The sequence below is a fragment of the Atractosteus spatula genome, chromosome 25 (genome assembly GCF_055471065.1).
Source record: "Atractosteus spatula isolate fAtrSpa1 chromosome 25, fAtrSpa1.hap1, whole genome shotgun sequence".
NCBI classification, from domain to species: domain Eukaryota; kingdom Metazoa; phylum Chordata; class Actinopteri; order Semionotiformes; family Lepisosteidae; genus Atractosteus; species Atractosteus spatula.
This window is the reverse complement of record NC_142730.1, coordinates 11,574,020-11,590,237: the sequence shown is the minus strand read 5'-3', so window position 1 is coordinate 11,590,237 and position 16,218 is coordinate 11,574,020. Positions and strand designations below refer to the sequence as shown.

The window sequence follows — 16,218 nt, the reverse complement described above, 5'->3', positions numbered from 1 at the left end:
GTTGCCAAAACGTGTTTATTTCAGCTGTAAAACACGTTTTGACAACTTCTGCTCACTGGGGTTAAGGACTGACTCATTGGGCTCTTCTGAGCCAGGCAGTTACACTGTGATTCCAAGGGCTGAGAAAACGCGTTTATTTCGGGCTGAAAAACATGTTTTGAAAAGTGTGCTGTTCCTGCCCTATAAGTTACATGGGGGTGACCAAAGTTGCCAAAACGTGTTTATTTGTGCTAAAAAATACGTTTTGACAACTTCTGCTCACTGGGGTTAAGGGCTGACTCATTGGACTCTTCTGAGCCAGGCAGTTACACTGTGATTCCAAGGGCTGAGAAAACGCGTTTATTTCGGACTGAAAAACACGTTTTGAAAAGTTGCCTGTTTCTGCCCTATAAGTTACATGGGGGTGACCAAAGTTGCCAAAACGTGTTTATTTGTGCTGAAAAACACGTTTTGACAACTTCTGCACACTGGGGTTAAGGGCTGACAAACTGGGCTCCTCTGAGCCAGGGAGTTACACTGTGATTCCAAGGGCTGAGAAAACGCGTTTATTTCAGGCTGAAAAACACGTTTTGAAAAGTGGCCTGTTTCTGCCCTATAAGTTACATGGGGGTGACCAAAGTTGACAAAACGTGTTTATTTGTGCTGAAAAACACGTTTTGACATCTTCTGCACACTGGGGTTAAGGGCTGACAAACTGGGCTCCTCTAAGCCAGGGAGTTACACTGTGATTCCAAGGGTTGAGAAAACGCGTTTATTTCGGGCTGAAAAACACGTTTTGAAAAGTGACCTGTTTCTGCCCTATAAGTTACATGGGGGTGACCAAAGTTGCCAAAACGTGTTTATTTCAGCTGAAAAACACGTTTTGACAACTTCTGCTCACTGGGGTTAAGGACTGACTCATTGGGCTCTTCTGAGCCAGGCAGTTACACTGTGATTCCAAGGGCTGAGAAAACGCGTTTATTTCGGGTTGAAAAACACGTTTTGAAAAGTGGCCTGTTTCTGCCCTATAAGTTACATGGGGGTGACCAAAGTTGCCAAAACGTGTTTATTTGTGCTGAAAAGCACGTTTTGACAACTTCTGCACACTGGGGTTAAGGGCTGACAAATTGGGCTTCTCTGAGCCAGGGAGTTACACTGTGATTCCAAGGGCTGAGAAAACGCGTTTATTTCGGGCTGAAAAACACGTTTTGAAAAGTGGCCTGTTTCTGCCCTATAAGTTACATTGGGGTGACCAAAGTTGACAAAACGTGTTTATTTGTGCTGAAAAACACGTTTTGACAACTTCTGCACATTGGGGTTAAGGGCTGACAAACTGGGCTCCTCTGAGCCAGGGAGTTACACTGTGATTCCAAGGGTTGAGAAAACGCGTTTATTACGGGCTGAAAAACACGTTTTGAAAAGTGGCCTGTTTCTGCCCTATAAGTTACATGGGGGTGACCAAAGTTGCCAAAACGTGTTTATTTGTGCTGAAAAACACGTTTTGACAACTTCTGCACACTGGGGTTAAGGGCTGACAAGCTGGGCTCTTCTGATCCAGGCAGTTACACTGTGATTCCAAGGGCTGAGAAAACGCGTTTATTTCGGGCTGAAAAACACGTTTTGAAAAGTGTGCTGTTATTGCCCTATAAGTTACATGGGGGTGACCAAAGTTGCCAAAACGTGTTTATTTGTGCTGAAAAATACGTTTTGACAACTTCTGCTCACTGGGGTTAAGGGCTGACTCATTGGGCTCTTCTGAGCCAGGCAGTTACACTGTGAATCCAAGGGCTGAGAAAACGCGTTTATTTCCTGTTTTTGCCCTATAAGTTACATGGGGGTGACCAAAGTTGCCAAAACGTGTTTATTTCAGCTGAAAAACACGTTTTGACAACTTCTGCTCACTGGGGTTAAGGACTGACTTAGTGGGCCCTTCTGAGCCAGGCAGTTACACTGTGATTCCAAGGGCTGAGAAAACGCGTTTATTTCGGGCTGAAAAACACGTTTTGAAAAGTGGCCTGTTTCTGCCCTATAAGTTACATGGGGGTGACCAAAGTTGCCAAAACGTGTTTATTTCAGCTGAAAAACACGTTTTGACAACTTCTGCACACTGGGGTTAAGGGCTGACAAAATGGGCTCCTCTGAGCCAGGCAGTTACACTGTGAATCCAAGGGCTGAGAAAACGCGTTTATTTCGGGCTGAAAAACACGTTTTGAAAAGTGGCCTGTTTCTGCCCTATAAGTTACATGGGGGTGACCAAAGTTACCAAAACGTGTTTATTTCTGCTGAAAAACACGTTTTGACAACTTCTGCTCACTGGGGTAAAGGACTGACTCATTGGGCTCTTCTGAGCCAGGCAGTTACACTGTGATTCCAAGGGCTGAGAAAAAGCGTTTATTTTGGGCTGAAAAACACGTTTTGAAAAGTGTGCTGTTCCTGCCCCATAAGTTACATGGGGGTGACCAAAGTTGCCAAAACGTGTTTATTTCTGCTGAAAAACACGTTTTGACAACTTCTGCACACTGGGGTTAAGGGCGGACTCAGTGGGCTCTTCTGAGCCAGGCAGTTACACTGTGAATCCAAGGGCTGAGAAAACGCGTTTATTTCGGGCTGAAAAACACGTTTTGAAAAGTGGCCTTTTTCTGCCCTATAAGTTACATGGGGGTGACCAAAGTTGCCAAAACGTGTTTATTACTGCTGAAAAACACGTTTTGACAACTTCTGCACACTGGGGTTAAGGGCTGACAAACTGGGCTCTTCTGAGCCAGGTAGTTACACTGTGATTCCAAGGGCTGAGAAAACGCGTTTATTTCGGGCTGAAAAACACGTTTTGAAAAGTGGCCTGTTTCTGCCCTATAAGTTACATGGGGGTGACCAAAGTTGCCAAAACGTGTTTATTACTGCTGAAAAACACGTTTTGACAACTTCTGCACAATGGGGTTAAGGGCTGACTCAGTGGGCTCTTCTGAGCTTATCATTTACACTGTGATTCCAAAGGCTGAAAAAACGCATTTATCTCGGGCTGAAAAACACTTTTTAAAAAGTGTGCTGTTCCTGCCCCATGTTACATGTGGGTGACCAAAGTTGCCAAAACGTGTTTATTTCTGCTGAAAAACACGTTTTGACAACTTCTGCACACTGGGGTTAAGGGCGGACTCAGTGGGCTCTTCTGAGCCAGGCAGTTACACTGTGAATCCAAGGGCTGAGAAAACGCGTTTATTTCGGGCTGAAAAACACGTTTTGAAAAGTGGCCTTTTTCTGCCCTATAAGTTACATGGGGGTAACCAAAGTTGCCAAAACGTGTTTATTACTGCTGAAAAACACGTTTTGACAACTTCTGCACACTGGGGTTAAGGGCTGACAAACTGGGCTCTTCTGAGCCAGGCAGTTACACTGTGATTCCAAGGGCTGAGAAAACGCGTTTATTTCGGGCTGAAAAACACGTTTTGAAAAGTGGCCTGTTTCTGCCCTATAAGTTACATGGGGGTGACCAAAGTTGCCAAAACGTGTTTATTACTGCTGAAAAACACGTTTTGACAACTTCTGCACAATGGGGTTAAGGGCTGACTCAGTGGGCTCTTCTGAGCTTATCATTTACACTGGGATTCCAAAGGCTGAAAAAACGCATTTATCTCGGGCTGAAAAACACTTTTTAAAAAGTGTGCTGTTCCTGCCCCATGTTACATGGGGGAGACCAAAGTTGCCAAAATGTGTTTATTTCTGCTGAAACACACTTTTTGACAACTTTTGCACACTGGGGTTAAGAGCTGACTCAGTGGGCTCTTCTGAGCCAGCCAGCTACCCTGAGATTCCAAAGGCTGAGAAAACACGTTTATTTCGGGCTGAAAAACACGTTTTGAAAAGTGTGCTGTTCCTGCCCCATAAGTTACATGGGGATGACCAAAGTTGCCAAAACGTGTTTATTTCTGCTGAAAAACACGTATTGACAACTTCTGCACACTGGGGTTAAGGGCGGACTCAGTGGGCTCTTCTGAGCCAGGCAGTTACACTGGGATTCCAAAGGCTGAGAAAACGCATTTATCTCGGGCTGAAAAACACTTTTTAAAAAGTGTGCTGTTCCTGCCCCATAAGTTAATGGGGGTGACCAAAGTTGCCAAAACGGCTTTATTTCTGCTGAAAACCACGTTTTGACAACTTCTGCACAGTGGGGTTAAGGGCTGACAAACTGGGTTCTTCTGAGCCAGGCAGTTACACTGTGATTCCAAGGGCTGAGAAAACGCGTTTATTTCGGGCTGAAAAACACGTTTTGAAAAGTGTGCTGTTCCTGCCCTATAAGTTACATGGGAGTGACCAAAGTTGCCAAAACGTGTTTATTTCTGCTGAAAAACACGTTTTGACAACTTCTGCTCACTGGGGTTAAGGGCTGACAAACTGGGCTCTTCTGAGCCAGGCAGTTACACTGGGATTCCAAAGGCTGAGAAAACGCGTTTATTTCGGCGGAAAAACACGTTTTGAAAAGTGTGCTGTTCCTCCCCGTTAAGTTACATGGGGGTAACCAAAGTTGCCAAAACGTGTTTATCTCTGCTGAAAAACACGTTTTGACAACTTCTGCACACTGGGGTTAAGGGATGACTCATAGGCTCTTCTGAGCCAGGCAGTTACATTGGAATTCCTAAGGCTGAGAAAACGCGTTTTTTTCGGCGGAAAAACACATTTTGAAAAATGTGCTGTTCCTGCCCCATAAGTTACATAGGGGTGACCAAAGTTGCCAAAGCGGCTTTATTTCTGCTGAAAACCACGTTTTGACAACTTCTGCACACTGGGGATAAGGGCTGACTCAGTGGTGTCTTCTGAGCCAGGCAGTTACACTGGGCTGAGAAAACGCGTTTATTTCCGGCTGAAAAACACGTTTTGAAAAGTGTGCTGTTCCTGCCCCATAAGTTACATGGGGGTGACCAAAGTTGCCAAAACGTGTTTATTTCGTGCTGAAAAACACTTTTTGACAACTTCTGCACACTGGGGTTAAGGGCTGACACAGTGGGCTCTTCTGAGTCAGGCAGTTACGGATTCCAAAGGCTGAGAAAACGCGTTTATTTCGGCTGAAAAACACGTTTTGAAAAGTGTGCTGTTCCTTCGCCATGAGTTACATGGGGGTGACCAATGTTGCCAATACGTGTTTATTTCTGCTGAAAAGCACATTTTGACAACTTCTGCACAATGGGGTTAAGGGCTGACTCAGTGGGCTCTTCTGAGCTTGGCAGTTACACTTGGATTCCAAAGGCTGAAAAAACGTGTTATTTCGGCTGCTAAACACATTTTGAAAAGTGTGCTGTTCCTGCCCCATGTTACATGGGGGAGACCAAAGTTGCCAAAATGTGTTTATTTCTGCTGAAAAACACTTTTTGACAACTTTTGCACAGTGGGGTTAAGGGCTAACTCAGTGGGCTCTTCTGAGCCAGCCAGTTACCCTGGGATTCCAAAGGCTGAGAAAACGCGTTTATTTCGGGCTGAAAAACACGTTTTGAAAAGTGTGCTGTTCCTGCCCCATAAGTTACATGGGGGTGACCAAAGTTCTCTAAATGACGTGGCATACTTTCTGTAACCTGAGGAAATCTCAGGTGTCTCAATGCATTTTGATAAAAATTCAAGATTTAGATGAAACTCAAGACTGGGCGAACACCCAGTGGAGGATATTTCACGTAGTCAACTGCAGGGCATTTCTGTGCTTTGTAAAGAAAACATATAAATCCTAAATTGGTAACACTGAGCTAGAAAAGCTCTATCTGATCCTCAATACTAACCAAGCTCTTAAATTCTTCAGGTGAAGAACTTCAGGAGGTACACAGGCCACAGCATCATGCAAGAGCATGTTCAGGTGCAGGTGCAACAAAACACAGGCCACTCCAACCTCCAGCCCGTCAACACAATTGCTACGAAGCAGCACCACCTTCTAAAGAAACACAGGGAACCAGGAAGAAAGGCTACAGGAAGAGAAAATAGACAGGCTTGGCAACAGTCTACCTGAGCATCGAGCTGGAAGAGGTTTCCAGTCTCAGGTGGCAGAGACTGTAGACAGAGGCACTTACTTCAGTCACACTATCATCGGCACACCAGCAGGCCAGCACAGCCTCAAAGCTCTGCCTCACAGTGCTGCTGCTCACACTCTGCTCTGCCTGAGCACACAGAAACACACACATTATCCCACTCAGTGTGGAGCAAGGACATGCTCATGCTGTGCAAGAAGATGTAAAGGCAAACACTTGGGATGGACTGACAGTTCTCAGGGTTCTGCTCAACAGGAAGTCCAAGGTTTTATTTCATGTTCATTCAGGAACATTACTGACAACCGTAAACTGCAGCTGCATACCTGGGTGGTGTCGTCTGCAAGGGCACAGTTCTTCACTATGTACTCCAGAGCTAAGACTGTGCCCCCCAGCCCCAGGTAGCCCTTCTGCCCCATTGCAATCAGGACCTGCGACTCCAGATATTTCACCTGAGGACAGGAATCACAGCACATCGCCACAGCAGACCAGTCTGCACACACTGAGACACACAAACACCCTCACACCTTCCACACACCTCAGGAGTACTTCACACATTCCCAGGCACAGCAGGATACAGAGCACAGACACATGACAGCAGAGCGAGGCCAGATCACCGCAGCTCTGACTGTACCTGATTGCTGGGGTTGTGAAGGGATGCCACAAAGCTCATGAGGACATACTCCTTCAGGGCCTCCTTGACACAGACTGAAAAAACACACAACCCTGTGAGCGCAGCCCTGGTCCAAGCAGCTTGACCAGATGCAGCAGATGAAGAGGACGAAGTAGAGACTAGGAATCAGGTGTGTGATTGTACACAGATGGCAAATCTTTAATTAATCATTTAAATATTAAATACTCTGCCTCCTTCTGTTATCTTGACACAGGTAGATTTCAGCTTGACTGGCTGAGCCCCTTTCTGCCACCCAGCCAACTGCTGTCTCAGACCAACATGAGTAACAACTCGGCGTTTTGCGGGAGGATGATTTCAGAAACACAGAGGAGGTCAGCTTGAGTGTATGTTTGTTTAACACCAATATATTTATGTGTAGTGAACTTCACTGGGTCAGCATTATTTTGATACTAGGATTTCCATATGTTTTCCAAATTAATGTCTCCTTTTCCAAACCTTGGAAATCAGTCATTTTTAAGAAAAGCATACAGCACATGTGTCAGGGATTGTGCTCTGCAAAAGGATGTACAGCAATCGTGAATTTTCACAGGTTCCACAATGCAAGAGCAGGTATTCTTCAGACACCATCTGCCACCTGTACCCAACACCAGTGGCTGAGTCTAGCAGTCCTACCTGGAGCTCAGGGCCCCTGGGATCCTGCAGAGGCAGTAGCGGCACATCCTCCACAAGCACACGAGTCAGGTGCTTTGCACTGCAGGGAGTTCTGGGCTGCAGCTACAGTGGGACAAGGAACAACAGGACACTGTTAGCAGCTGTTCCTCAAGACTCAGCATGATGTAAACAGAGATGGAACTCTGACAAAAATATCAGTTTTAGAAAAATTAGTATAAGTTACATATGGCAATAAAGTTCAAGTTCAATTTGAGTTGTATTTGTTTCTCCTGGGAGCACTGTTCAGGATCCTATTTGAAATCTTCTTGCCTCATCTCTAATGATGTTGACACTTTATAAACTTTATTATATTGGACATGATTTTACTTAATCAGATGCTTTTTTTAATTGTTTTTTTTTCAGTTTTATTGTAAAACAAGCACCATCATTAAAATAAATGGTAGGCAGTTTATGACCCCGTGTGAAATCAATAGTTGTGATTTGAAATCAGGTATAGAATCAGGTCATTATGAGAAGGCTGTGGAGAAGACTAACTCCAAATTCAACACAAAATGAATCCACTGAGCTGTCAACCTCTGAGAGAATCCAGAAGAATCCAGAGTGCCTTCTAATACTGTATGTACAGCAGCTCAGAAAGGTTCCATTCACTGCAGGGCGGCTCAGTTGTTTTCACTTCATTTAGAAAGCTGATTTGAAGTCTTATGTCTCCAATCATATCAAAGCAGGTCTTTCATGGTCAGTCCACACTGGAACAGATGTTCCACCACCACAAGCTTGAAGGTCTTTGTCTGAACCCCTGCAGCACTGAACTGAAACTCACAAGTGAGTAAATGGAGATCCAAGACAGACTGTGAATCCCATGACTGTGGCACAGTCCTGTATGAGCTCCAGATTGAACCTCACGCGCTCGTCTCTTTTCAATCTGGACTGGCAGATCAACGTTGAGAGAATCAGTGGGATGTCTTGCTTAAGACAGGGGTGACCTTCTACCTTAAACAGGGAAAGAAGCAGCTACAACAACGCATCTAAGAAGAGCCTGCTCTTTGTTGTCTCTTTGTTATCTTTTTGTTGTCTCTTTGTTGTCTTTTTGTTTGTGTCAGTTAGTTAGTGCTAGTGTGTTAGTGTTTTCGTTTTGTTTCTTTCAGTTAGTGCTAGGTGTTAGTGTTTTTTCTCCATACCCTTGCCGGCAACTAGATTTGCGATCACAATATGATGGATGCTAGGAAAGCTGAGATACTTTTTCTTGTTTTTTCTGATACTCGGACCTCTGTTTCTATCGGGTTGCAATGCCGATAGCTACAGAGGCACTGTCTACACGCGGGACCAACTGATCGCGCTAACGCGTCCGGCTCTACTCACTGGAGAGAAGCCATCAGTAGCTGAGTAGCTGAGTAGGAGAAGCCGAGGCTGTAGGGCTGGTGCGACGCAAAAGGCAAAGAGAAGGAGATTTAAACCCTATCTTACTTCGATCATCATGGGAAATGGGAGGTCCTTAGTGAACAAGATGGACGAACTGGGAGCATTGGTGAGGAGCGAGGGAGTATAGAGAATGCAGTATCATGTGTTTCACCGAGACGTGGCTGCAGGAACTTATTCCGGACTCAAATGTTACCATCGGCGGCTTTCAGCCGGTGCGGGCGGACAGAAACACCGAGAGCGGTAAGAGGAAAGGAGGGGGCTCGCTCTGCTTGTCAACAACAGATGGTGTAATCCTGGACATATTCATGTTAAGGAGCGCGTCTATAACCCAGACATTGAACTGGTTGCCATAGGACTGCGTCCATACTATCTGCTGCGGGAGTTTACATGCGCCATCTTTGTTGTTGTTTACATTCCACCCACGGCGAACGCAGAGGCAGCGTGTGACGTCATACACACAGTCACAGCCAGGATACAAACAAAGCACCCTAGCGCTTTTATAGCTATTTCAGGGGACTTAAACCACGTCTCTATTTCCATCACTTTGCCTACTTTCCACCAGTTTGTTAAGTGCCCGACCAGAGAAAACAAAACACTGGACTTATTATATGCCTATGCTAAGGATGCATATAGTTCCACAGCCCTTCCTCCCCTTGGCACATCAGATCACAACCTTGTCTTGCTTACAAGCCTATTGTCCAGCGCCAACCTGCGGGCATTAGGACTGTGAGGAGATGGTCTTAGGAGGCTATGGAGGATCTACGTGGTGGTCTGGAGGCTACCAACTGGGATGTGCTGTGCAAACCACATGGGGACGACATAGACAACATGGTGGACTGTGTCATTGACTACATTAACTTCTGCGTACACAACACCATCCCCACCAAAGACGTACACTACTTTTCCAATAACAAACCCTGGATCACCAGCGACCTGAAGGCTCTTCTGAATGACAAGAAGAGAGCCTTTAGGAGGGGGGATAAGGAAGAGGTCAAGTGTGTACAGAGGGAACTAAAGCAGAAGTTTAGAGAGAACAAGGACGCCTACAGGAGGAAGGTAGAGGACAAGCTGCTAAGGAATAGGGTGAGGGACGTATGGAGCTGCATGAGAGAGATCACTGGCTTCAAACAGGCTGGGGGTGCAACGGAGGGGAACCTGGAGATGCCCAACGAGTTGAACCAGTTTTTAACAGGTTTGATTCAGGGCCCTCTGTGGCTCAACACCCATCCCCTCACAGCCACACGCTCCCTAAGCCTTCACAGCTGCGACTGCCCAACACCTTCTCCATCCCCCCACAATCATGGCCGCCTTCAGCTACAACCCCCGACAGCTGCTCACCCCCCCCATCCCCCACAGCTGCCACTCTCCAACACCTCCGCCATTAACACCTGCAGCACCTACAGCGCTATGAGCACCATCCCCCAGGCAAGGCTGACCATCACGGCTGACCAGGTGAAGAGGGAGCTGAAGAGGCTGCACCAGGGTAAGGCCACAGGACCAGATGACGTTTGTCCCAGAGTTCTGAGGGCCTGGGCTGATCAGCTGATCGGAGTGCTCCAGCGACTGTTCAACCTGAGACTGCGCTTGGATAGAGTCCCTGTGCTCTGGAAGACATCATGCCTGGTCCCGGTACCAACGAAAGGGTGCCCCTCTGTCCTCAATGACTACATACCAGTAGAGCTGACTTCTCACGTCATGAAGGCACTGGAGAGGCTGGTCTTATCCCACCTGAGATCTTTAGTTAGTTTATCACTGGACACGCTACAGTTCGCCTACCAGCCCAGTTTTGGTGTGGAGGATGCAATCATCTACATGCTGCTAAGGGCCTACTCACACCTGGACAAGGCTGGCAGCACTGTAAGGATTATGTTTTTTGACTTCTCCAGTGCCTTCAATACTATCCAGCCCTTACTTCTAAGGAGGAAGCTGGAGGAGATACAAGTCGTTGCCTCCATGATCTTGTGGATCACTGACTATCTGACAGGCAGACCACAGTCGGTGAGACTTCAGAACTGTGTGTCTGAACAGGTAGTAAGTAACACAGGGGCTCCTCAGGGGACAGTTCTTTCTCCGTTCCTCTTCACCCTCTATACTTCGGACTTTAAATACAACTCAGAGTCATGCCACCTGCAGAAGTTCTCAGATGTGCTACAATTGTGCAATTGTGGTGTAGGCATCCTCTCATGAGGCACCAATAAATGTAGGGGTTTTGTGCATTTACTGGGACAATTATTAATTGTAGCATTAAGTCACAAAATGATTCTTTGATGGCTATAAGAAGACCGACCCAGAGGGATACTCAGCAACGCACACACGGATACTAATACACGACAATACATTTAATAATACATAAAATGTGCATATAAACATAACAGAGCTTATAGTGAGGGTTCAGTCATGAAGAGTTACAAACCAAGAGGGACATACGTTCAGTATATCATTCATTTAGACCGTTTCATAAATGAACTTGGATTACAACTTCTACACTAGATACTCAAAAGCAAGTACATCCTCATAGGAATTAAATTGATATAATCTCAGGTTGAGGTAACAATTGAATTATCGAGCTGTAATGCAGAATGTTGAATACTCATCCATTCTGTGTGGATTCAGATCTCCCGCGGACACAAACAGCGGCAGGCTTGTTGCTGTGTCCAATCGGCGTTCTCTGGCTCGGTGCCAGGCAGTGCTGTTTCAGCGAGAGAGAAGTGGGAGAGATTTCTGCTGCGGTGCGCTGCTGATGCTCTCTGAAGACTGGCTAGTTAGTGTTGGCTGAAACTAGCAGAGTTTGTGCACAGGAGAAAAGTGACTGTGGGTCCAAGCAGGTCACACTCTTTAGACAGGAAGAAGACCGGTTCGTTCCTGATGTAGCGCAAGTCCTGAATCCACAGATTCAGCTGTCCACAGTTCCGAACGTAGTTCACTTGTTGATCAGGTGAGGTTTCGCGGTGGGTTCACGAGGCTTGCTGCTGGACTAACCTCGGGTGGATCCTTTGGTTACGTGCTGGCAACCTCCGTTTTCGACTTTTAGAACAAAGTGAAGTTCTGACTCTCGGATACACTGGCCGTTACGTGGTGGTCTGCGTTGAGTCTGAGGATGTCCAGGAGGCGCCCCGAGGAAGCCCTGTGCTGCCTGTTTTACCTGGAGGAACTACGGTCGTTCATTGGTTGAAAGTTCTGTGGGCATTTGAGACCCACATGGGGTTAACCTGCCCTACCAGTTCCTGATTGGCTGAGGATGGGTAACAATGCACTCTGACCTTAGGGTTGTAAACAACTTTGAATAAGACTCTCCCAGACAGTAAGGCGCAAGAGATGACCATTTATTAGGGTTTCTGGAGAATCTCAGCTTTGGGAGTTGTTCCTTATCAGGACACTCTATCGGCTAGAAAAACACCTTAAATATGAACCAACTGGAATGGCCTCTCTGTATCCAGCACCACTGAGATGAAGGAGAGAGGGACTAGCAAGGGAGCAGCAAACTTAATTCCTGTATTTTAATAAGCCTTGCCGCTACAGTGGAATGTATCACGAGTGGGCAGGAGAAAGAGTGCAGAGGAAAAGGTCAGCAGCTTTGTGGAGTGGTGTGGGGAGAACCACCTGCAATTGAATGTAACAAAGACAAAGGAACTGGTGGTAGATTTCAGGAGGAAAAGCGTCAAACATACTCCTGTCTACATCCATGGGAGTGGCGTGGAGATGGTGGACTCGTAAAAGTACCTGGGAGTGCACATTGACGATGGAATGGTCTAAGAACATCGAGGCCATCTACAAGAAGGGTCAGAGCCGACTTTACTTCTTAAGGAGGCTCAGGTCCTTCAATGTATGTAGTAAGATGCTACATATGTTCTATCAGTTGGTGGTGGCGAGTGCCATTTTCTACACAGTGGTATGCTGGTGCTCTGGGATTAGAGCAGGGGATTCTAACAGGCTGAACAAGCTCATCAGGAGAGCAAGCTCCATCATTGGGTCTGGCCTGGACCCCCTGGAGGTAGTGGCCAAGAGGAGAATGGTGTCCAAACTAGAGGCCATCATGGACAACGTCTCCCATCCCCTCTATGACATGCTTGTGAGATTGAAGAGCACGTTCTGCAATAGACTGATCGAACCACGGTGCAACAGGGAGCGCTACAGGAGGTCATTCTTGCCTTCTCCCATAAGACTGTACAACGCATCCACTGTGTGTCTGGGCAGGGGCAACATTGACTGGGACCTGTTTCTGGACTGAACAGTAAACTGATACAGCTGTTCTTTTTCTTTTTCCCGTTTAAAACCGTTTTGGGGCAATATATGCCAGGGACCTGTGCAATACATTTATATTCATATTTATATTGTGCAATACGACTTTTTTGTGTACTGTTCTGTTCTTTGCGTGTTCTAGACTATGAGTAACTCTTCGTAGTGCACTTCTCACTGTACTGATTGTACTGTATGTATTGTATTATTATTATTGTATCATTCGTTACACTGTTGCTGTGTTGTCTGTGTTAAGCTGCTGTTGCACTGCAATTTCTTTCATGGGATCAATAAAGTATCAATCTATCTACTTCCTTTGAATGTCCACACTTTCTCCAACTGCAATTTTTTAATCATTGACATAACTTTTTACATACATGTAAACTACTTTGAAAAGCCAGGATGCCTTTCCAAATTGGTAGCAAACTGGTCCCTGTCTTGGAATTTTATCAAAGACGAGCCAGGAGAGGTGTTTTCATTCATTCAGTAAGGCATTTATTCATATTGCGCAATAGGGAAAAACAGCATCCACCAGTCTGTGCAGCAAGTGAGAGCTGATTTTCAAAGTAAAATAGGAAAAGGTCCATTATTTTATACACTTAGCTGATGCAACACCTCAACTTGTTTACTTCATTATGGTTGGTTAGTAAAACAAAGACAGGCGAGACAGTAATTTTCCAGTCCTTATAGGTCTTAGCCTTAGGACAGAGAAGACAGCTATGTGCAGTTACGCATCGCCTTTTTGCTGGGACAGAGATAAACATATTCTTAGAACATCCCATGGCCTTGACTCGCTGGGTACAATCACAGTTTGTTCTAAGAATCCAGCTGCTTTTACAACACAGCTCTGCCCGTAAACGGACATATTTAGGATAAAACACTTTTTTTCAGTAACTTTCCATTACATCCCATAGAGAAAATCCGCATGGAAGACATGCAAGCTCCACACAGCAGGAAATTCAGTTGGACATCAACCCCAGGAACTGTGAGGCTGCAGTCCTAAAATCCACACCACTGTGCTGTCCAAATGGAATATTTCAATCTAGGGCCCAGATATTTTCCTCTAAGTGCTCAGAAAAATTTAATCTTTAATCTGGGAGATAAAATCTGAAATGAAAAAAAATATCTCATGACAAAGAGCAAGAGTAACCAAATATTCAGCTTTGCAATGAAACTTTTTGTCTCGTTATCTAATTTAGACCACCCCTGACCTGCACTACTGGAGGATGTCCCTGCTGATATTAGTACTAATCCAGCTCGTGACTATCTGAAGCACTGGGCTTCAATTTCAGTTTTTGTCGCCATGATTCCCAAACCCTGAGGATAAGGTCTATGGAAAGAATATAATTAATGATGTCTTCTGTAACTGATACTTGAGTGATTCAATCAGCAGCTCGTTATGGTTCACAATTTAACACCTGGTTAGACAGGTGTGTGTAGGACCTGAAGCCCAGCAGTCTTGAGTATATAAAGGCCACCGGGGGGACTTATACTATACATGAGTTTTGTGTGATCATTCATCAACATGGAAGGGAGAGGCTGTGTGTTGTGTTTGCTTGTGGGATTCTTTCTAGGTAAGGTTTAGGTTTATTGCTTTGACTAAAAGGGGCAGCACAAAGGCAGATGGGAGGATTAACTGCATGCTGCTAGTATTTAAGGATTTCAGTATAGTTATTTGATCTTGAGTAGAGATGTTGCCTGAGTGTTAAATCCATGACATGGATGTTTGTGTGCTCTTGAAATTCTGCAGACATTTGATATTCTGTATGGAGCTCTGTTCACTTGTGGCTGTTGCTGATTCATTAATGCCTTATTGGCTTGTTTCTTCTGTCCTCGTATATTGACTTAGTCCCTCAGTGTCAGATGCTCATGATCCCATGTTGCCTTAAACCCAGGCTGCTTCCACGTGATCATTGACCCAGTGGTGTCCTCTCCTTCCCAGTGTCTGTGGCTGAAGCCCTGCAGTGTTGGGCTGTGCCTGGCAGTCTGAAGCAGATAGATGCTGGTGCTGGAAGGGTGTGTGGAGTCGACAATGCAGACAACCTGGTCAGCTACCAGGGCAACAGCTGGGTCTCTCTGGCCATGAAGGGGAAACATGTGAGTGTGGGGCCAGCAGGACTCTGGAGTGTGAGTCTCTCAAGCCTTGTGTTCAAGTGGCTTCGGGGAAGGTGGATCCAAGTGCAACCAGGTGAGGCTGCAGCTGATCTATATAGGTTAGAAATGATAGCTTTCATGTTTATCCATGGATAGTGGCTGCTTTCAGCCAGAACATCTTTCACTCCTCAAGTGTTCATGACCTCATACTGAGGAATGAGCACTGCACTACCCCCTGCTGAGAACAGCTGTTTCTTGCTCTCCTCTGCAGGCTCCCTCATCCAGATTGATGCTGGTGGAGACAAGTTTGTGGTTGGTGTCAATGCTGCCAATTCCATCTTCTGCCTGAACAGCGGGCCTGTGCTGCAGTATGCTGGCCAGGGCAACATCCCCTGGATTCCTGTCGTGGGCTCCCTCAAGTACTATTCCTGTGGGCCTTTTGGCTGCTGGGGAGTGAACAGGTTGGACCAGATCTTTGTCAAGCTGGATGTGAGTGGGGATTCCTGCAAAGGCTCCGACAGGTGGTACCCCATCCAGGGCTCCCTGTCCCTGGTGGAGGTGGGCTCAGATGGCAGTGTGTATGGGGTGAACAGGAATGGAGTGGTCTTCAAGAGGTGAGCTGGGGGAGGGGTTAATGCACATGGTTGCATGAATGACTGTCCTAATTCTAGGCTGCTCTAACCCTGTTCCTTTTCCTGCAGGGTTGGTATTGATGCCTGTAACCCCTTTGGCAGGAGGTGGTGGGCTCTAAGGGCAGCTGGTGTGGCCAGGCATGTGTCCTATGACCGAGGAATCCTCTGGGTTGTGTGCAAAGATGGCCGAGTCCAGAGGTGCCAGGTCTGAGCAGCCTGGGTGGTTTGGTCCTGAGTGGGAAGTGACAGACATGACTAGGCTGCATGAAGGATTCCGAGTGGAATGAGGCATTAATGCCTGTCTTGGTTTTCTCTGTCCTGCAATAAAAATGCCTGGAAAACCCTGTTCTTCTGTGGTGTCTAATTCAGTAACTTCAAATTGGTTAATGAACTTAAAACCAGTCCTCCTGATTTAATGAGGAGGACTACCTGGGATGTCACATTAAGCATTCTTATCCCACATGGCCCTTTGCCTGTAATAAGCTAATAATGAAACATATCTAGTCTCTTTCCACAGTAGCACAGTCCCACTTTTGTGCATGAATGGATTAGC

At 46.1% G+C, this 16,218-nt stretch overlaps 1 protein-coding gene across 1 annotated transcript; it reads left to right on the top strand.

Moving 5' to 3' along the window:
* The first annotated feature begins 14,464 nt into the window (after nucleotides 1-14,464).
* On the top strand, nucleotides 14,465-15,876 carry LOC148815453 (fish-egg lectin-like). The gene is made up of 4 exons (XM_088905729.1): nucleotides 14,465-14,513; nucleotides 14,882-15,127; nucleotides 15,305-15,647; nucleotides 15,735-15,876. The coding sequence occupies exons 1-4, from the start codon at nucleotides 14,465-14,467 to the stop codon at nucleotides 15,874-15,876; spliced, it is 780 nt and encodes a 259-aa protein (XP_088761855.1).
* Nucleotides 15,877-16,218: the final 342 nt, after the last annotated feature.